The 20,321-nt window shown below is 42.0% G+C and overlaps 3 protein-coding genes across 8 annotated transcripts; 2 read left to right on the plus strand and 1 right to left on the minus strand.

The window, feature by feature from the left end:
• The first annotated feature begins 38 nt into the window (after positions 1–38).
• LOC117226256 (uncharacterized) lies at positions 39–10,478 on the plus strand. Of its 5 annotated transcripts, none has more exons than XM_076525377.1 (11): positions 39–2,529; positions 2,594–2,715; positions 2,791–4,904; positions 4,964–5,055; positions 5,147–6,697; positions 6,796–6,883; positions 6,955–7,017; positions 7,144–8,406; positions 8,782–8,987; positions 9,113–9,542; positions 9,614–10,478. In XM_076525377.1, the coding sequence occupies exons 9-10, from the start codon at positions 8,819–8,821 to the stop codon at positions 9,328–9,330; spliced, it is 387 nt and encodes a 128-aa protein (XP_076381492.1). In that variant the 5' UTR covers positions 39–2,529; positions 2,594–2,715; positions 2,791–4,904; positions 4,964–5,055; positions 5,147–6,697; positions 6,796–6,883; positions 6,955–7,017; positions 7,144–8,406; positions 8,782–8,818; the 3' UTR covers positions 9,331–9,542; positions 9,614–10,478. The 5 variants fall into 5 exon arrangements, with proteins under 5 accessions (XP_076381492.1, XP_076381493.1, XP_076381494.1 ...); XM_076525378.1 differs by having other exon boundaries at positions 7,144–7,646; XM_076525379.1 differs by having other exon boundaries at positions 7,144–7,281.
• A 609-nt stretch (positions 10,479–11,087) lies between these two features.
• Positions 11,088–14,234, plus strand: CCT4 (chaperonin containing TCP1 subunit 4). The gene is made up of 9 exons (XM_033480709.2): positions 11,088–11,423; positions 11,796–11,848; positions 11,939–12,028; positions 12,110–12,361; positions 12,480–12,572; positions 12,647–12,808; positions 12,891–13,235; positions 13,304–13,555; positions 13,641–14,234. Exons 1-9 carry the CDS (start codon positions 11,318–11,320, stop codon positions 13,884–13,886), a joined length of 1,599 nt encoding a protein of 532 aa, XP_033336600.1. The 5' UTR covers positions 11,088–11,317; the 3' UTR covers positions 13,887–14,234.
• An 84-nt stretch (positions 14,235–14,318) lies between these two features.
• Positions 14,319–20,313, minus strand: LOC117226418 (folliculin-interacting protein 2). 2 transcript variants are annotated; one of them, XM_076525371.1, is made up of 12 exons: positions 19,873–20,313; positions 18,800–18,983; positions 18,623–18,712; positions 18,474–18,553; positions 18,307–18,377; positions 17,980–18,099; positions 17,672–17,900; positions 17,268–17,597; positions 17,116–17,200; positions 15,691–16,991; positions 15,169–15,622; positions 14,319–15,095 (listed from the first exon to the last, which is right to left on the minus strand). In XM_076525371.1, the coding sequence occupies exons 1-12, from the start codon at positions 19,971–19,973 to the stop codon at positions 14,883–14,885; spliced, it is 3,258 nt and encodes a 1,085-aa protein (XP_076381486.1). In that variant the 5' UTR covers positions 19,974–20,313; the 3' UTR covers positions 14,319–14,882. The 2 variants fall into 2 exon arrangements, with proteins under 2 accessions (XP_076381486.1, XP_033336597.2); XM_033480706.2 differs by having other exon boundaries at positions 17,268–17,600.
• Between the last annotated feature and the right edge of the window lie 8 nt (positions 20,314–20,321).

Below are 20,321 nucleotides of genomic sequence, written 5' to 3' on the forward strand. Positions count from 1 at the left end.
CCAACTACTTCTACAAGCTAGATGTGCAAGCTTGTCTCAAGTAGTTTTTTCAAAAAAAGGTAATGAACAACTGCAAATGAATTAGACTATTAAAGATAAATGTAGTAATCTATATTGCAAATGATACATTGTTAAAATTTGACAGCAATGTACATATAAAAATACTATTAAACTAGTAATTATTATTATGTTGTATATATCAATTTGAATTCAAAGTTTCAAAAGTTATCGACTGTCGTATCACGTTAGTTCGAGAATCGAAATAAAGTCGTTTCGAGAATCGAATTGAGTGATTTGTACTATAGTTTGTAGACCGTATAAAGTATCTCCCAGTGATGTACGAGTATTTATTCTTTTATTCCACTGAATGATGAAAAGGCTGAGGAAATCATCTATTTATATAGAGTAAGTCCATAATAATATTATTCTATACATTCAGTTTTTCTATGTTATTGAAGATTTTTGATAAGAATACGTCTTTGGTATTAATAACCTGCATGTTACAATTTGGAGCAGTCTCACAGTTAAATAAATGTAAATATAGTATTTGAATTTTTTTCGAAAATTAAACTTTACAATTACTTCAATATCAAATTACTTACCTCTCGAACAAGAAGATATATTCCTCAATTACTAATAACGGATCAATGATAAGAATTTTCAGCGCGAAATTCAAATTCGATAGCTTGTCGTCATTTTTCTCAGTGGGTAAAGTAGCGTCGTCAGGTCGGAAAACGAAAGTATCTCCACTTTATCGATCATCATGTAGAAAGAAAACTGCAAGATGAATCATCAATATTATAATCAAATATTCAACAATAATTGCTATTAATCTCTGTAATCGTAAACGGTTCATTAGAGTTGTCAACCAGCGAACTATCATTAAATACAAACAGCTTATACCGTTTCTCTTAGTCAGAGCGATCTAAAAAACTTGGAAACGATCACGATCGTGTACATGTTAATTAAATCATCGCTAATAATAGTCAATTTCAGCAACTACAAGGTAATCAGAGGAACACCTTGCACACCTGTAACCTGCAGCCACTTCTCTATCGATTTGTTCTCACCGATTGTTGACCTTGAGCTTGACCTTGGACGTGTCCTCGACACAACGAAGCAGCACGAAGAGGATCGTGTCAAACGAGCCCTGACCTAACCTATTCTAGGCTATGTCTCCGTTCTCCGTATACAGACAAAGCCTAGGAGAGGCTAAATCAAGTTACTCCGGTTCCTAGAAACCAGTGTGTCATCGAGAGACTATCTTCTAGCAAATTCACTTGACACAGCTCTTTTCACGTCTTTATGTAAACCTGCGGGTTCAAGGGTAATTTTACAGAATATAAATATGATTGACCCTTGCGTTGTCAACCAAAATGCTAGTATATAAACAACCAAAGTATTAGAAAATTATCAGAAGGAGACACAGTAAACGGTGCTGTATACCTAGTTGTCTACATCAAGGGTTAATTCTGCTTATCATGTGACCTTGGTGTCGCTAACATGGCAACATTTGTTCTCAAAGGGTTAAAGGTACCGCAAAACGGCTTTCTATTCCATGAAATTTATTCCAAGACCGTAATTTAGCTTGACGATCTCTTGTTATCCAGGATCAACCCTTCGAAGACGAATGTCTTCATGTCGGCGAGATACGGGTGCACGAGGCTTTTCCGACGGGGCCTCATTTTTGCTGCGTTGGGCCCGGGATCGCACAAAGAAAGCGTGTCACGCCTAAAAATACGCGAGGCACGCAGGTAGAGACGTGAAAAGGTCGTGGGGGCTGGGAGAGAAGATATAAAAAAAAGAAAGAAAAAGAGAAGAGAGAGAGAGAGAGAGAGAGAGAGAGAAAAAAAAACGGCGAAGTAGTTGCACAAGAGCAGCGATTTGGTATTCAAATCGCTAGCCGTGTTCCCGCCTCTCTCGCGGCACAGGTTCTACTCTCTCGTGCCAGTAATACGAACGGCCTTCTTCGTTTAAGTGTTTTCTCTTCTTGTTCTTCCTCCTCTCCCTCCGCCTCTTGCTCCTCCTTGACCTCCGGTTCCCGGAGTGCTGGCTCGTAACGTCCGATCCTTCCTCCCTTATCGCGACGGTTTTACTCGTCCCGCATATCTATCCCATGGAATTGCCACTTTTCTCGTCCCCCGGTGGTAGTCTTTATCGCGGAGTCTCCTCGATGAGGAACCGTCTGGCTCCTCGGTCCAGGCCCCGTCTTTCCTTTCGCAGCTCCGCTCGATTCGCACTGATATCGAATTACCCGGTACACTCGTCGTCGTCCCGCACGACGCATCTTGCCGATTCCGATTGTTGGTCACGCGAAAATTCGATCGACTAGCACCACCATTTTATTCGTTGTAATCCTGATTACTTTGATCTTCGGCAGGTTGCTGAGACGAAAGGGAGTCGCAGACCGGAAAGAGGAATTTTGTTCAAATTGGATTGAATCTTATTGCGGCTCTTGGGAGGACACCAGAAGAATTTGAATGTTAGAGAATGAGGATGAAGAACACAGGACGGAGGATGTCTCCATAAGTACGATTTACAAATCATAAGAATACTATCACTTGCGAGTTTATTCAAGCTGTTTAATCCTCAGACGACCAGCAGCGAAAGCGACGATGACAGAGCCCACGATGACACGACCTGGAGGAATTTAAACACGAGAAACTGACCATGAGACGATAGAGGAACCGAGGACACGAGAGTGTCTCCATAAGTGTAATTTATAGATTGTACAAATATGGTCACTTATATACTGGTTCGAGCTAAATTAATCCGCGTTATGGTCCCCAGGTGAACACCAGCGAAAGCAGGAACAGTGCAGGGATTTGAACGCGCGGAACCGCGCGACCCGCGGAGATTTCGATGCCTGCACGTGCAACGTCCGACTGCCGCGGTTACATAAACGGAACCAGCGAGCCTCGGTTATTTCGTACAATTTCCGAATGTAGCTTCACTTTCTCTCGCGCACCAACCGAGCTGTTTCGTCACGAGACAGCGAGCGTGTCCGTAGCGTTTGCCAGCGGGGAAACCGTGCCTGTTCGTCCTGTACCTGACGACCGCGAGTATCCAGCGAACAGTAGATCACACTTTCTGTTTCCGTTGACGTAGCTCCGGTGTTCGCAACTCTCTGTCATAAGCGATGCGATGCGATGCAACAGCTCAAGGTCTACACGACGATCTCCGTCGCCGCTAGTCAACGCAATTAAATCAGCCGATAGAGCAACGCACGAGACACACCGGCAGATCACACGTTCCATGTTGTTTTTTCTCGGCGGACATGCGAAAAAAAGCGAGAATCGCACGGATAATAATGCGAACGGTGATCGGCATACGTGGCACCGGATTGGCCGGCGGCATACCTCGACGACACGCGCGTTTCTGTGCGCTCACATCGGCAACCTGTGCACCCACTAACCACTAACCGGCGATCCACGGGAGGCCAAGGTGTGCGCGCGCCAGGATAATATATGTATCTACGTGCGTTAACCACGTGAGGCCGGCCAGCATCTTTCCACGGCCCCGTCTGGTGGGGACTTCACCTATGGACTGCTCTCTCGCTTCGTCTCTCTCGGCCTCTCGCTCCGCGAACCTTGGATCCCCGGGAAATCGTTAGAATCTGAACGTCGACGAATTGCTTCGCCGCGCCGAACTAGCCAATGATCTGTGCAATGCATGCGGGATGGTGTCTCGATGATTAACGTCACGTTTTTGCGCATTCGACGGATTTCAGGCGGATCCTGAATATCATTAGGTCATCTAACAAGTTCGTGCTGCGGATTCGTTCGTAGTATGCAGACTGTGTCCAGCTCTCGTATGGCGGATAGTTAGAGCCTTTTAAATCCTTATGTATCAATGTTCTGTCTGCATATTTTTTAAGCTACTTCTTTGAGGTCTATGCTACTCTTCTTATTGGGTTCAGTACGAACAGCTAATGTTTTTTACTCACTAGTAGATAAAGAGTTCGTAATTCTGAATCCAAACCAACTGAGAACCTGTCTTTAGAAGGTTATTGAACACAGTATCGATAAATGACCGAAATACCTAGGATTAAATAATCTAGTTAGGTCTGATATTGCACGAAGCAGCGGATAAAAGAATGGCACGAACTTTCCGGATGCATCGATAAACGGCGGTCGTAGACCGATCCTCGTGGCCGTCTAATAAAGATCTAAGGCGGCGTTCGGCAGACGCAACGCGACAAGATTTTACACGGATCCCGCGCGTCCGCAAATAGCATAAACACGTGCATCGACGATGCAGCTGGGTAAGTGGGTACGGCTCGCGTAGTTCGTACGACCTTCATAAAAACTCGTCGATCAGAGATTGCCGGGAATGTCGAGTGAGAACTCGCCGTCTACGGGGTGGCGAATAAAAAAGTAGGCGCCTGTCTTGGCCAACGAGAGAGTGCGAACGAGACAGTGAGAGAAAGAGAGACAGACGAACACCGGACGCTAACTATTGCGCCCGGGTAAATGGCAGCAGAATGACGACGGGTAAAAACGTAAGCCGCGAAGAAACGAGCTGCGCTGAAACGCGTGTATGTATGGGGCCGCGACAGGGCCCGACACCGGACCGGAAAAAGAACGGTCCTCCATTTATAGATCGACCGAGTCCAGGACAACAGGACTATAATTCGCGGACAGGGATTACCTTTTATTTCCGCTTACCGGACGTTTTTTTTCACGTCCCGACAACGTAATCTGTGCAAAGAGAACACGACGAAGGGATTTCTCGTTCTTGATCCTGTTGGCAAGAGCAGCGTCTCGTCGCGCATTTTTCGCTGTCCAGTCACTCCCACTGAATGCTAATTGGGAGGAGGACTGTAGAAAATGCCCACTTTTGGTCTCGCGATGAAACGTCTCTTTCGAAGATGGAGCTGTGTAGCCAAAGAAGATGAGCCCTAGGTGAGTTCGATCGCTGCCTACTCGTGTTTGCTTTTTTAATTTAAACGTTTTATTCCTAGGAACAAAGTACTATTTTCTACCACTGATCGTGAAGAATGGAATCAAAATGCTATTAATATTCGCACGATGTACCTAAACTAGTAGGAAAGGGGTAATTTGACACGACTTTCAACTGTTTACAAACATGGGTCTGAATGGACCCTCAGCCCGCCTGGCAAGGGTTAATAGTGTATCGTTTTCAGGACGATCGAAAAATTCGAGCCAACGGAGACCGAAACTTTCTACGAAGAGATAGAGAGCGAGTGTGGGGCGCAACGTGGAGCCAAGGTCACAGTTGGCGATGGTATCTGGACAACTGTGGGTGGTCTAGAAGGTTTTATGAGTCTATGGCAACCTTCGAATGGATTCGCGGCGCGGGAATGCTCCGGGTCGCAGCCTTGACGATTGTCTCAGAAGAGAAAAGGCGCGACCGAGATTGAATGGGATTTTTAGCAACAATGAACGGGATTCTGTTGATCGGACTCGACGCGACGCGATGCGACGCGACACGACGCTCGATTGATTGAATAATTACGTTCTCCCGTAGGGATAAGTTGTCCCGAACGCAAGGGCAACTGGTTCCGGAGCCCTCCTTGTTCTTGCTCGATCATGGCACCAGGTTCTCCGCAATCAGCACCGACCTTTATTTCGCAATCGGCGCGGCGCGGCCGGTCAGTATTCCGAATTCCCATTTGCAACGTCGAAGATTAAGATGGCGGCGGCCTACGATAATTTATTAACTAGTCCGGCGAGTCAAACCTGTTGGCTTCCCTGGCTGGACGTGTTTCGCTATCCTCGTCTCGAAACCCGAGAGAGGAACTGGTGTCCACTGACGCGCGCGCGCGCAGCTCCGTGCCGATGATTGTCTCTGCATATTCCTATTGCCTCGAGGATTCCATGTTTTTTACACTTGGTACCAATTTTTTCACCGGGCTCTTCCGTTCGCTTCTCGATCAAGTTTGACATGCCATCCAGCTTCTGTCTACTAGGAGAAAGCATTGTATTTATACGTCTTAGTAGCATTACATGTATTTATAATTTATCATTTTATAAATACCGTAGTTATCGAAGCTCAAAAATCTTTATAGTCCTCGATTTTTGAAAGACACTGATAGATGAAATATTACTTGTTCGAGCAAACGTCGTGTCTGGTCTCTTACGAGGCGACAGACCCGTCGGACGCGGTTACACACCGTCGAACGTAAGGTCACGGTATTAAAAGTTGAAAACTGGTTACAAAACGTGTCCCGGCCGAGCGCAAACACCTCCGGAGCCGTGCTCGTTCGTTTTCGAGTCACGTTCCCAGCCGTCATACTCCCCTAATGCAGTAAAAGTGCACCCACGGAGATATAATTTCCAGACGTTTACGCGGATTCTCTGGATTCTTCCGTTCTGGTCCCAGTTCTTAACGGTTCGATATTATGCCGGTACTGCGATCCGCGATGGCGACCGGCCAGCGGGTAGGAAATTCTCCAGCAGTGACGTAAAAAGCCAGCACCCCGGAGGCATTTCTTTAACACGGCGCCACCCGTACAGCCTGTGCACAGAGGTGCCCAACATTTATACCTGCGCGAATCAAAACAGACGACCCCTTATCTTTTCCCGCTCGAGTTACCTCAGTTCCCCAGGGATCCTCCGTTTTAATTAGGATCGGGGATACGCCACCGCCGCGCCACAGTCAGCTAATCCGCAGAACTCCAGGGACTATCTCTGGGCTGATCATCTCCGGCATATTCTCCTTGCAGTAGATTAAGGTGCAGCCAGTCTGGTTTCCTCCCTAATTACTAATGTCTGCTTTAAATTACTTGAAACTTGTCTCTATATTTTAATTTATATTTACGGACTGTTTCAGGCACTTTTCGCTACCGTCGAACGATTAGGTTCAACGTTTTACAATTCAAGGAAGAAGGTACAACAATAACTGTAACGAGACTACAGCGGTGAGCAAAGATTCTATCTATGTGATATTAATACATGTTCAGAAGAATTTGTACTAATATTTCATTTTCAGCTCGCTGGAATTCGTGCGACAAATCTTGCATATGATCGAGGAAAACGTTAGGAAGACTCCCAGGTAAAGCGCCAGGAAAATAATTTCTGTTTAACTTCTGGTTCTTCGAAACGCTTGTGCGAATCCCGATTTCCTCGTTTATTCAAATCCACGAAGAGGCCGACGTCGTAACATTTTATTTGTTTCCAGGTCGTCCATGAAGAGCCGCAAAGAACGAGCTTGCCAAGGGCTCGGACGGGACTGTCTTCAAACGAACACTGAAAACGAGTTCGTTAGTTCTCAGCCTTTCAAATTAGAATTCTTTCTCCGCGTACACGAGTCCACGTAGTAAGAGCATCGACGTTTAATCGGCATATGTCTGAAAGATGTACATCGGCGACCCTGACATTTACTACGATGCACTTCACGCAAACGCTCGCCATTAAGCGCCGTTCACATTCACGCCTCGACGGCATAATCAGTTGTATTTCAATTTCCTCTTGCGTGCGATCGCCCCTTATTCGCCGTTGTCGGTTATGGCATCTTTTTGTCCACGAAAGCGGGCGATTTTCTATAAAATATATTTCTTCCGACGCTAAATGTTTTCATTGTATATACCACGAAGATGTGAAACTGTACACTATGAAGAAGCGCGACTAGCAGCATGTAGAAGCGACTACGACTATTTTACGTACATACCTGTTTGCAAATCGGTGAGGACGTGTTGACATTGTCGTGCTCGCTTGCGCGCGCGTTCACGTGCACGCTGAAAACGCGCGAGAAAACCTGTTTAACGTACAAATATTGAACCGCTACTATGTTCCTCTCGCCTCGTAACAGTCGTTGGCAACGAGAATAACGCGGGTCGCCGTGAATATTAATCGCGAAATCGGCTGGCTCTCAATTCCAGCCTCGAGCCGTCCTTGTTCGAATCACGGCGGAGCGACGCGGAAGCGGTGCGACATTTTTGAAAAATTTTCTGGTTCCTGAAGGAGGGAAAGAAGAGAGAAGGCTAAGTGGATCGCCGGCACACGGAACCGCGGTGAAATCTCGGCCGCGATCGGTCGTTGAAATTAAATGCAAATAGTCGACGCAGCGGTCGACGCCGCTGTAAAATATGTTCCAAAAGGACGCCCGGGGCTGCAGCAATCTTCCTCCGACGATAAGATCGCCATGCTAAAAATAAAACGGTTCGTACACGAGGCCGTATTGAGACCCGGCCGTGCTACGTAGGTACGAGTTGTTGCACGGTACCAAAAATTTACGACGGCCTACGGTACAAGGATTTTATTAAGATTGGCGCCCGGAGGAATGCAAGCTTAACGGGTCGCGCTGGCCCAGCCTTCTCTTCTTCTTCTTCTTCTTCTTCTTCTCCTTCTCCGTCTTCTTCCTCGGCCAGTATCTCAACCCGTCTGCTCCCACCTGAACGCGCAACGTCGGACAAAATGATAAGGCTCCGTGGAAATTATTTCCGTAAGCGTCTCGCACTGCCATCGCCGAAAGTTTCTCCTTCCTTGTTCTGCAATTAAGGGGTTGGAAGACACTCGTCCTTCAACGCTAAACCTACCCAACGCAGTTTTATAAAAATAACACGATTGAGTTTACTTAGATCTTGCGCGACTTGTATTACAAGGTGTGTTCAATGAAAACATCTTTATAATTTCGATAATTGCAAAGTAAACAACTTGAAACTGGTCGTTCGACCGGCGATGGTAGGTTTAATGTTGAAACTTGTAAGAAGTCGCCAGGGTGTATAATAGCGTGGAAGAATATATTTATTGAGATTATGGTTTGAACGATAAAGAATTCCTCGAATTACAGAAAGAAATTGCGCTGTTTGTTTTGCAGAAAAGGAATAGTCGCTGAATCGTAGGTGCAAATTGGCATGCGTTCCGGTTACGGAGACATCAATGCCTGGCAACAGGTATCGCTCACCAAAGAAAAGAAAGGAAAATGGAGGACGTACTGGCGGAGAACGAGACCGGATCGAAGAACCGTGATCCTCGTGATACCGATACAGAAGAATGATCAAGATAAAAAAAACTCCATCCAAGGTGACCGTTTCCATTCTCATCCCTCGGAGAAGTCGGTCAAAATAGACGACTCTTGCCAAAAAAGCAACAGTATTGTCAGTGCAACATTAATCGCTCAGACTAATCGAGCGTGTCGTTACTTGCAGGATTTCCTGTCGGCACGTTAAATAACAATGCTGGGGCCTTCGGACGTCGCAGCAGATGGACCGTGAAGATGGACGAACTGTGCAGCGTCGAAGGCTGCCAGCAAGGTCGCATGTCCCGCCACATTTCTGATGACAGTGGAACAAACGGATCGAAACTAGCACTAGTTACAGCTTGTTCGACGCTTGTGCACGACCATACTCGGTTTACCCGTAAATAGCGGATCGCTGAGACCGGCTGCAATCCTTGCGAAACGCTTAGATTTTTATTCGTTTATCATCGACGAGTCGACCTCCTTTTTCTGGAAATAATCGGATGTCGCAATACTTGGAGTCCCTGCGAAACTTAGTGTGTTTTCGTTATTATACCGTGGCTTTTTTAGATTGTATGTGCAAGAGCGGAGCAAGGGATGATTTTTGCTGTCAAATGATGGTGGGTTTAATATTAACTACAACGTAATTATTAGACTGTGGATCTTCGTGTTAATTTGTGAATCTTTGCAGCTTGGAAGGATCATCAGCGTCGACCTGCCAAGAACTCTCAGGTGCAAGGAACATCCGATTTTGAGAAAATTTGAACGTCGGTGCGAATCGGCGCGTTGTTCGAGGGAGAGACGAGAGGATCGGTGACAGAAAAATCGGACAGTCTCGGGAACTTCCGCTATTTATGTTGTCGATTTGCCGAGCGAACCTGATCGCGGCTCTCGCGATCGCTCGGACGTGGGCGTGAACTTTTCAATAAAGCCGGTCTCTCTTCTCTCTCTCTTTTTCTCTCTCGCGGATGCTTGGCTGAACGCGTGTATCGGGATCAATGACACGCCCGCAGATTCCCGAGAGGTATCCTCTACGAGGTACGTAGAGGCATCCTGTAGAATTCCAACCACCTTCCTCGACTTCACAGCAGGACCTACTGGTTTCTATTTATACACCAAGCGAGACCTTGCAGCTTACGGCTCGCACGCTTACGGACTCGGTTCCGGACCGGTTCAAAGCGTTGTCGGGACCTCTCAGGCCTCTCCAAAGGATCCATAGTTCGCTCAAAATTCATATTTCAGTCGACCGTGCTATGCAATTCCCGTCGGCTTCTTTTGGAAAACGATAGCTTTATTTTCTGATTCTGGAAGTATTTTTCTGTCTTATTTTAATGTACAAAAATGATTTTGCATAATTTTTGCATTAAAAACTTGGCTTTTAAGAGATCTCGAGACGAAAAATTAGCAAAATACTGTCTATAATTTGATAGTGAAGTTCTTACGATCAATACAAATGTTTTCCTACTAAATTTTATAATTTTTCTTTTTCACGAGCGAAATATTTATGTATAGAAAGTATTTATAAAATAAAAACATTATTAATTATTAAATAGAAACGTCTATAGATATTCTGAAGTATTTCATTCTTTAAATTTATTACATTTTGATGTCTCGTTAAATGTTTATTTACATTTTTTTTATAATATTGTATATTAATTGAATGAAAGAAGATGTTAGCCATCTAAATCAATTTTATAAAATTCGTTCGTAAAAATGATCTATTTAGTTATCGACTGTTGGTGAATTAGGAAATATAGATCTTAAATTTTTATCTTAATTGATCGATTTGCTGGTAGATGCCGTTTTCATTAATTTTTATGGCGGTTTACTTTGAATTGATTGTCCACGCTAAGGAAACGTTTCGTTTTGGCTTTATCATTGGCATTGTCTGAAAAACTACATTATTAATGTTGTCTCAGCAAAAGCATTATATTTCATACTATTTTATTTTTTAATATAAAATATCCACCAGTAAATTGAATATTCATGAAAAATGTATTCACTTTTGTAATCTTTCTTTTCAGCCCTCTCGTGGCGATTGCGAAAGGTTCTAGGGGATTTCCCAGTAACTTTTTTCTAGTAACAATATAAATTATACTAGTTCGTCACTACGTGGTGCTGAATACATCCCACACAATTTCTCGCTTATGTCACCTCCATTGTATTTCGTGTTCTGCGGTTTCCAGTCATTTCTTGAGCGCGTGTTGCACGGGTTTGCATAGTGGAAACAATCAAGTTTTCATTGAAATATTTGAATATTTAGAAAGAAAACTGCTGCAAGCCTTTATTTTGAAAGCATAGGGAAACTCGTAAGCTCAGAGTTTCCTTGCAAGCTTACGAATAAACTTTGAAACACGCCCAATACAAGAAATCGTGATCAACGTTTCATTCGAGGATGACGAGAACAGCGAGCGGCGATGGACAGAGTGCTCACGGCAAGGCATACAAAGATAAAAGCAAACCTGCAGATATTCGAAGTAGTAACATCCAAGCTGCGAAAGGTGAATAAATCTGCCGACAATCTAATTATATTTTCCGCGCCTAGTTTCTCGTCGATTGATCATCGTACCGGCAGCAAATGTTTCACCTTATATAGTAATGTCCGGCACTACATTGTCGAAATCCATTAACTTCATTATCTTTTTCGTAGACTGATAGATATTCAATATTTTAATTTCTGGAACTTAATTAATGTAGGTAATGATGAAATTACCGACCACTGATAGTAACTAGTTTCTATTGCCTTGGAAAAATGACAAGACTGTATTTATCTACATTTTGTACCATTTTTATCACACTATATATCCAAATAAAAATATTAATAAAATTTGATTTTTTCTTTTATATATGAAATGCATTTGACAATGTTTCAGCTGTCAGTGATGCGATCCGTACTAGTCTGGGTCCCAAGGGAATGGACAAAATGGTAAGCCTTTATAATAATGACATAAAGTTTATCCTTTTGCAATGAATCCATAATTTTATTAATTGTAATAATATTTGTGTGTAACTCTAGATTCAAGCTGCCAATGGAGAAGTTACAATCACAAATGATGGTGCTACAATTTTAAAAGAAATGAATGTTATACATCCTGCAGCAAAAATGGTAATTTTTTATTTATATTTGAGCGTAATCTAATAATATAATGTATCATGAATTAACTAAGATATTATACTTTGTTTTCAGTTGGTAGAGTTATCAAAGGCACAGGATATTGAGGCTGGAGATGGTACTACAAGTGTTGTTGTATTAGCAGGCTCCTTTTTGGAAGCTGCAGAACGTTTGCTCTCAAAAGGAATACATCCTACCATAATTAGTGATGCATTTGAGATGGCCGCAAATAAAGCAGTGGCAGTTTTGTGGACTATGTCAATTCCCGTTGATTTGAAGGATAAAGAATCATTGGTTAGGGCTGCAGCAACTTCTCTTAATTCAAAGGTATATCTTATTAATCACTTTTCGCACTTTAACATAAGGTAGCAACTAGTAAGGAACATTGTACTAGATTTTAATTACCAAATTATACCACATTAATATTTCATACTTCTACTCTTAGGTAGTCTTTCAACAGTCGAGTCTTCTGGCACCTCTGGCTGTGAATGCAGTATTAAAAGTTATTGAGGAATCAAAGAACAATGTTGATCTTAATGTAAGTACAAAGATTTAAAACGTTGAAAAATAGAAATGATGTGTGTATAATTGTGTTCCTATTCCTTTTTACAGAACATAAAAGTAATTAAGAAATTGGGTGGCACTGTTGAAGATACAGAGCTGATAGAAGGACTGATGTTCACACAGAAGTCTTGTAACGTGAATGGACCGAAACGTATTGAAAAGGCAAAAATAGGTTTAATTCAATTCTGCATTTCACCTCCTAAAACGGATGTAAGCGATTCATTGATTGAAATCTGTATTTTACTGTCTATTGCCATAAATTTTTTAAATTAAATCAACTTTCCTATTTTAGATGGATCACAATGTCGTAGTTTCTGATTATGCGGCGATGGATCGTGTGTTGAAAGAAGAGAGAGCTTATATTTTAAATATCGTCAAACAAATTAAGAAATCCGGTTGTAACGTGCTGCTAGTACAAAAGTCAATTCTCCGGGATGCTGTCAGCGATCTAGCCATACACTTTTTAGATAAAATCAAAGTTATGGTGATCAAGGATATCGAGCGTGAAGACATTCCGTTCATTTGCAAGACGTTAAGTTGTAAACCGATCGCGTCTTTGGATCATTTCGTGCCCGAAAATCTTGTTAATGCGGAATTGTGCGAGGAAGTGATGACCGGAAGTTCAAAGTTTGTTAAGGTGAGGACACAATTGAAAAGGTGTAGCGCCTAGAAATAGAGATAATGCAACAATATTTTCCCTTGCAGATCACTAAAATTCAGAATCCTGGATTAACGGTAACCATCCTTGTCCGAGGCAGCAACAAATTGGTGTTGGAGGAAGCAGAAAGATCATTGCATGACGCATTATGCGTGGTTCGCTGTCTAGTTAAGCATCAAACCTTAATACCTGGAGGTGGAGCGCCTGAGATCCAGATTGCGTTAAAAATGGCTGAGTATGCACAAAGTTTAAGAGATGTTCATGCTTATTGCGTGAAAGCTTTTGCTGATGCATTTGAGGTGAGGTGAAAATTCTTTAAAATATTTTTTATATTAATGCATTGCCTGTCGATCTTTATCTATTAAACATATATGAATAATTTAGATAATTCCGTCAACACTGGCAGAAAATGCAGGATTAAATCCTATTGCAACTGTCACGGAACTTCGGAATCGACATGCTAGAGGTGAACAAACCGCAGGTATCAATGTAAGAAAGGGCGCCATTACAAATATTATAGACGAGAACGTAATTCAACCGATCTTAGTTTCTATGAGCGCCATTAAGCTCGCCTCAGAAACTGTCCGCAGTATATTGAAGATCGATGATATTGTGAATACAAATCAGTAAGAACGAAACAGAGTTTTATACGTAATCTGCACTTTGCAAATATTTCATCAATCGCGATCTGCCAATCACAATGATTAATTGTTGTTCGGCTTCTAACATTTTTCTACAATTTTCTGAACTAATAGCGCTTAACGTTTAATGTTTTTTTTGGAATATTTTCCTCTGTGTTTCGTAAATAAAAATTGATCTGCTTTTGTCAGGAGAAACAGTCTTCGTTTAATGTTGAAACCATACAAGACACGTTATTTATTGGAATGGCTAATAATATATAAATATTATATATGAGAGTACGGTTGTTAACGAGGCTATACTTTCTTCAAACACTAATAAAATATTTATTAAAAATTATCTGATTCTTATAACTTCTTACCTCCGTTAATTCGCGGAAGGTATAGTGGGATTACTAAGACGAAAAACTGTAATACGTTCAAGTATAAAAATGATTTTATGCTTTATTATTTTCCACCCTTACAGAGTGTGTAGAATCGAATACTTACGTGTCGTGTAAAAAAACAACTATTTACGCTACGTGTTAAATTATGCTTAAAATTTTAAATATGTGACTGGGTGATTACAATCTATAACAGAACTATGCGCTGCATTTTTATACAATAAAACGTTTTATCGTTATCTGAACAAACTGAACCGTCGTACGTTCTTCGAAATGAGAATTTATAAAAAGCGTTTCAATGCCGAAGAAAAAAAAGTATCAGATATTGCACATAAACATTATAAAGTATAATAATAAGTTCTAACATTTAAATGCAAATGTAAAACCTTCGTCTATCATTTAATAAATAGAATCCGCAGAAGCGTCGCTCATTTAAAAAAACGAATTAAAATTTATATTGGCATATTCGAGCTACTGAAACAAATAATATTCATAACTTATAAACAGATAATGAAATACATCTTGCAGCATTCATTATGCGAGACAGAATCTGTGTATCTGTGTCCAAAGAGAAAAAGAATGATAACAGGACTCATGAAACGTAGTCAAGCAAGCGTCAGACCAAATCTTTGTGCTATCTCTGGCGAATGAGAAGTTGCGACTGCAAGTAAAAGCGGTATATCTGCTGCATCGAGGTCAAGTGCATTCGACAGGTTAGCGACATTGGCATCGCAAAGCTCCGTTGCCATCAACATTTCAGCCAAGGCCTCGCTCTTCAGCCACATTTCTCTTAATTTTGTCTCCAGAATACCTACACACTGAAATTAGATTTACAAATTACTTGACACTGTGCAACAGAGTCATCATCTTACATATTGCAAATATCCTTACATGTGATGTTGAATGGTATTTTCGCCATATGTAAGCAAAACCCTCCAGCATGTCGGACACAAGTCGCGACATTCCCACTGGCAACGGTGTTGAATGCGACGGCGTGTTGTTGGATATGATTCCAACATGCCAAGTATCTAAATCAGCTAAAATACAGAGTGATTCAGTAATTGGTTGGTCGATGGTCGGGAAACGAACACCAGCTAGGCACTCTTCTCGTATGTAGTACCACCATTCTTTCTCTGTTTCAACCTGGCCATTGATTTCTCTTTGTTTCGAAACTTTCTTTTTCCTTCTCTTCTTCTTGGGCAAACCTTGTAAAACTAAGCCCCATGTGTACCCTGTCTGAGCGTTGCTTGTCCCATGGGACACTTCGCTCTTTATCCTATTCTGCATAAGCGTGTTTGTGAATCCTCTATCCTGCCGCAAATCAGTCTTTTTCATCTTCTTTGTCCTGCAAATGAAAAAATAATTTAGATCCAGTGTTAGTACTTCGTAGACTATGAATTTCATGGAACTAACCGTGGCATTGGCAATTCCACGACACTGCTGGCTTCCATTAAAGCTTCCAGACTATTTGACCTTGACAATCCTACATTTCCGTCGCCTCCACTACCACCACAAGTACGCAAAACCTCAGTGGCATTAGTGGGCGTTTCCAAGACCTGTTTACCACTGTCAAAATTCTGAGAGGACACATAACCCTGGCCATTACATATTTTGCAAAATGTTGCAGTCATACTGGAAGGTGCACCGGGTGGCGTTTGTATACTCTTAGAGGACTCTGGAAAATTTCTTTGTATAATCTTCCTCAATACACCTTCTGGCAACTGTGCAGACGTGCTTGGCACTCTGGTAAACATGTACGAGCACTGGCAACTGTGGTTAAGACGTGTGCGTGACAACGTCTTCACAGACTTCTCTTCATCGCCTAACATGAAGAAGACTTGAGAATTTTTCATTTCCTCGGCCATGGTTTGGCCCGATTCGAAGTCTGGCCTATTAGAATATAATTTTAAAGTATCGAACGACGTATCGTTGAATCCTTGAAACGTGCTAGATTTTAAATTTGTGAATGATTCCTCTGCATTATCACTTTCTAATTTCTTCTCGAAGTTCCATAACGAAAATTCAGGGCAATGTTGAGCATCAGTCTTGGTCACATCAATATCCTGCGATGCGCTATCACTTACTATAATTTTAACTTTACTGGATGCGCAGGTCTTCTTGTCGACAACGCTGTTTTCATCTTCATTTCCTAGTTCGTTGCGAGAAAATTCTTTCGGAAGACATTTCATTTCTCGCTCCAGCTCGACTGGTTTTAACATAAACGAGTCAAGATTCGACCCCATAGTGGTGCTGCGCTTTAGGCAACTAATAGAGCTTTCTGCTCTTAGTCTGTCTATGGTGCACCGTGGATACGGGCGTTGTGTTGAAGCGTTGCTGCTCTCTGCATCGCATGAACTTTTATGCACAGGAATTTGTTTGCGAGCTTGCGCTGCGCGTCTAGAAATGCCTCTATCAGAACACGGTGCTTTAGTGTTAAATAAATGCGGACGCTTTAGTCTCGCTTGTTCCAAAAGATTCGCAGCTTCTTGGATGTCGTCTTCGGTTGTGCAAAAGTATTCTTGACGCTTCTGTATGATTCCACTGCGGATAAAGTATGATAAGAACGACAATACAGAGTTAATTAACTCGACTTTTTGAGGGTCCCCTGCAACAACAGTGTGTGCTACCCTTATGGGACTGCCCAAAGCTCCGTACAAGTCTCCTAGCTGAGCCCACAAAGGATTGCAGGGGTACCAAGTACCCATTTTCTCCATCTAAAACAAATTTCACGATATACCGTCTTCCTTAGTAAAGTCGAGCAGTCATTTAAATATTATCACTGATAAGAGAGTCAAAATTATAGTTCGGGTAGTTATGGAGTGATTACTGTGTAGTTACCAATTGTCGATCATGAATAGGCAGTGCAGTGTATATCCACCCCAGGTGATATGTTAAGACAGCAGTTACAACGGTACTCAAAAAACTAGAAAACATTAATGTTAGAACTAGTCGATTGATAGCGAAATGATATCCTATCATTAAGTACTCACAAGTTGGTTGACTTAGTGTCAATCTGTTCGAGCAGCTGGCACATTCGTTGCAAACTGTAATTTAAGGTATCCATCTTGTGCTCCATCTTCACTGAATTAAGTAGTACGTCATGCCACAATAAAGGCGAGCGCGTATGCAGTCTCGCGTTAACATTGGTAAGTAAACGTAATAATGAGATAACAAATTTGAAGGAAGATTTGTAAAGCCGTTCCGGAAGCTGAGCCCCCTTGTTATGAGCGATTAGGTTGCTAGATTCTATGCAGAAGTATCGCAGACGGTCCAACATTCCTTCCAAGAGAGCCATGTGTTCTAGAAGAGAAGCTTCCACTCTACTGAAATTGGAAATGAACAACGTACATTGCACTGAAATTAACACTCTGCATTGTTATAGGATAGAGCAGACCTTTCATGGCCCTCAGCTAGTCGCACTAGCATTGTTAAGCCCAGTCTTGTTTTATGGCGCTTGCCGTGATTGTCTCTATTTTCTGACCCATTGTCATTCCACTGCATTCCGAAAACGTCATCAGAATCTGACCGTGCAAGAGAAGTAGAAACTGCCCGTAGCCATCGACGACGCAAACTCGAGAGACTACCAATACCTGAGGAACCACTGCTCTCCAATGACTGGGAACCTGGATTATTATCAAAATTATATCTCGTACAATGAACACCTATCGACAATGATTCATGCGTAACTTGGAGTGAACTTACTGCCCATCGGCGGTGGTATGTCTATGTCCCATCCACTGCCTGTGCTAGAGCAAGTGGAGTTCTTCCTTGGACCTGCATTCAAGTCTGGTCCCGATAAGTTCGCGGAACTTGGCTGAGAGACTGGAAAAAGAATGATCTATTCTAATATTTGATCTTGAATTCTATCATTGATTTATGCAATGATGGTTAAACAATGGACTCTTCGGTAAATAGCAATTAATGATTTGTTGTGATCGAAAGTGGTTATATAAAGTTTCTTGAATCCTTGGACAGCTTGTAATTTTTGTAAAAAGTACTTGTGAGTTACATCCTTCCATTTCCACTTACAGAATGTTCGTATGCTAGAATTAGAATCCAAGTTCATGGAACGACCCAACCCTTCGTCCGACACTTTCTCACTAAAAACATAATTGTGTAATAAGTCAAACATCGCGATCACAAATCAACCATAACGCGAAATCAATAACTGACATATCAGGGAAGAACAAGCCTACCTTGGTTTGTACGTGTTGTGGTCTGTAGCAGGGAATACTTTAGTGCACATGATACAGGGTGGCGAATTCATTGAATGGATCTAAAAAACGCAAATGCTTTTTATTATTTAATTGATAATGGTCACTATAATTGTTATTTTTAAGTTCACCTTGAAGGAGGATCCTCTGTATTTCATAGCCACGGTTCCGAATACCATTTCGCTTAATAAAGTCACATCATCCTCGGCCGTTTTTTCTCGCTAAAAAAATAAGACATAATTAGTGAAGTATCGAATTAAATTATTCTTATGGAATTCAATGATTGACCGAAACTTGTCACTACTTACGAAGTTAATTGGATCAGCGGTCGGCGGATTGGCATTATTTTTGAGATCGTACGCCGCCGATTTAGATTTTCGCCACTGCTTTTCCAATGATAAGGAATCAAACAAGAGTTTCCTCCCGCGCGATTCGCATTCCCGAAACAACAGGATCCGAACTTCTTCGGTGCCGAGACATAACGCAGAATTCCTATAAATATTGGATATCGCATGTTAATTAATAATCAGGATAAGATCCGTATGTAGAATTATGAATTATTTTATTTTCGGCGTTTCCGCGCGTACGACGGATGCGAAATGGAAACAATGTCTCCGTTTGAACGTGTGATCATCTAATATTATACGAGCATTGCATGTCTCGATTCTTCCTTATATAACGCATTAATCTACATATAGTGAGTATCAAATTTAAATGTTACAACAATTCCCGCGATTCTTGCCAAAAGCATCGATTACAACGTGCTTGCGGACATAGAGATAAAAACCGTTAGATACGTTACACCGTTTCCGCAAACGGTTTCCATAAATTTTGTTCTAAAATAATCGAAACCCATAATTCCGTGGGCGAAAGAAAATTTTTATACGTTTGTACGCGACGGGAAGAAAATATTTAGCGCATTCGCGTGAAATAGTCTCCTTCTTTCGAATATTTGTAACAGATGTTTTGGAAAGTTTTAACTTGGAGGTCAATTTCACGGCTCGATGCAGAAGCCAAGTCACGAGTGTGTTAGTAACAAGCTGCGATTATGTCTCCCGCCAACGGGGATCTAGAAACGAGCGTAACGCGAAATAGGTTAAGATCCCACGAAAATATTATATCTGATTCAGATTAGAATTCAAACGATTTTTCCCGCGTTCGTGAACTTTGAAAGGGCCGCTATTTTATCTTGCAGCAGAGGTGAAAAATGGAAATGATTTAGGGGCACCGATGATCGATATACCATATCAACGATAGATATCGATGCAAACAATAAAACCCGCAAATATAGAGAAGCATGACAGTATATAAAGAGATAGTCAAGAGCAAGGAGATTGCGATTAAACGAGGGGCTAATGCCCGAAAAAGCAGCAGTTCTCACCTATCATCTTCTTGCGTTCCGACATTCGACGCCACGAACGTTTGGACGTTGTTTTTGCAGCTCCTCCGCGAAGGGAACAGCTTATCGAGAAAAGGCATCATAAACCAACGACCACTTACAGTTACCGCATTGCTCGCTAACTTTGTTTCGTTTTCGGTCTATCATGTCACAAGGAACTGCACCATACATGTTCGCGAGTATCAGTCAACTGTAAATAAAGTCACGTGCGGTGGAGTCATATGATTGTCCGAGATTATCATGTTTCGTTCCGGCCAATACCGAACGAAACGTATCGTTCGTGTTTATTTCGCTTCTAGTCCTCGTGATCCTTCGTGCTTGTCGCCGGAACCGGTTCGCTGGAATGTCGATGAAAATTTTCGAAAAAATTAGGAGAACAGTGGAAGAGAATAAATTTATTCGATCAGGCGACCAATTACCGATCTTGCAAA

This window comes from Megalopta genalis, chromosome 11 (genome assembly GCF_051020955.1).
Source record: "Megalopta genalis isolate 19385.01 chromosome 11, iyMegGena1_principal, whole genome shotgun sequence".
Classification (NCBI taxonomy): Eukaryota; Metazoa; Arthropoda; class Insecta; order Hymenoptera; family Halictidae; genus Megalopta; species Megalopta genalis.

Bases quoted from the DNA above. Each gene is read 5' to 3' on its own strand.
- CCT4 (XM_033480709.2), top strand. From the start codon at position 11,318: ATGACGAGAACAGCGAGCGGCGATGGACAGAGTGCTCACGGCAAGGCA. The intron at 12,573-12,646 runs GTAAGTACAAAG...TCCTTTTTACAG, and splicing joins AGAACAATGTTGATCTTAAT to AACATAAAAGTAATTAAGAA. The intron at 13,236-13,303 runs GTGAGGACACAA...TTTCCCTTGCAG, and splicing joins GAAGTTCAAAGTTTGTTAAG to ATCACTAAAATTCAGAATCC.
- LOC117226256 (XM_076525377.1), top strand. From the start codon at position 8,819: ATGCGTTCCGGTTACGGAGACATCAATGCCTGGCAACAGGTATCGCTC. The intron at 8,988-9,112 runs GTGACCGTTTCC...CGTTACTTGCAG, and splicing joins TAAAAAAAACTCCATCCAAG to GATTTCCTGTCGGCACGTTA.
- LOC117226418 (XM_033480706.2), bottom strand. From the start codon at position 19,973: ATGATGCCTTTTCTCGATAAGCTGTTCCCTTCGCGGAGGAGCTGCAAA. The intron at 18,984-19,872 runs GTGAGAACTGCT...CAATATTTATAG, and splicing joins GGAACGCAAGAAGATGATAG to GAATTCTGCGTTATGTCTCG. The intron at 17,201-17,267 runs GTGAGTACTTAA...AATGTTTTCTAG, and splicing joins GACACTAAGTCAACCAACTT to TTTTTTGAGTACCGTTGTAA.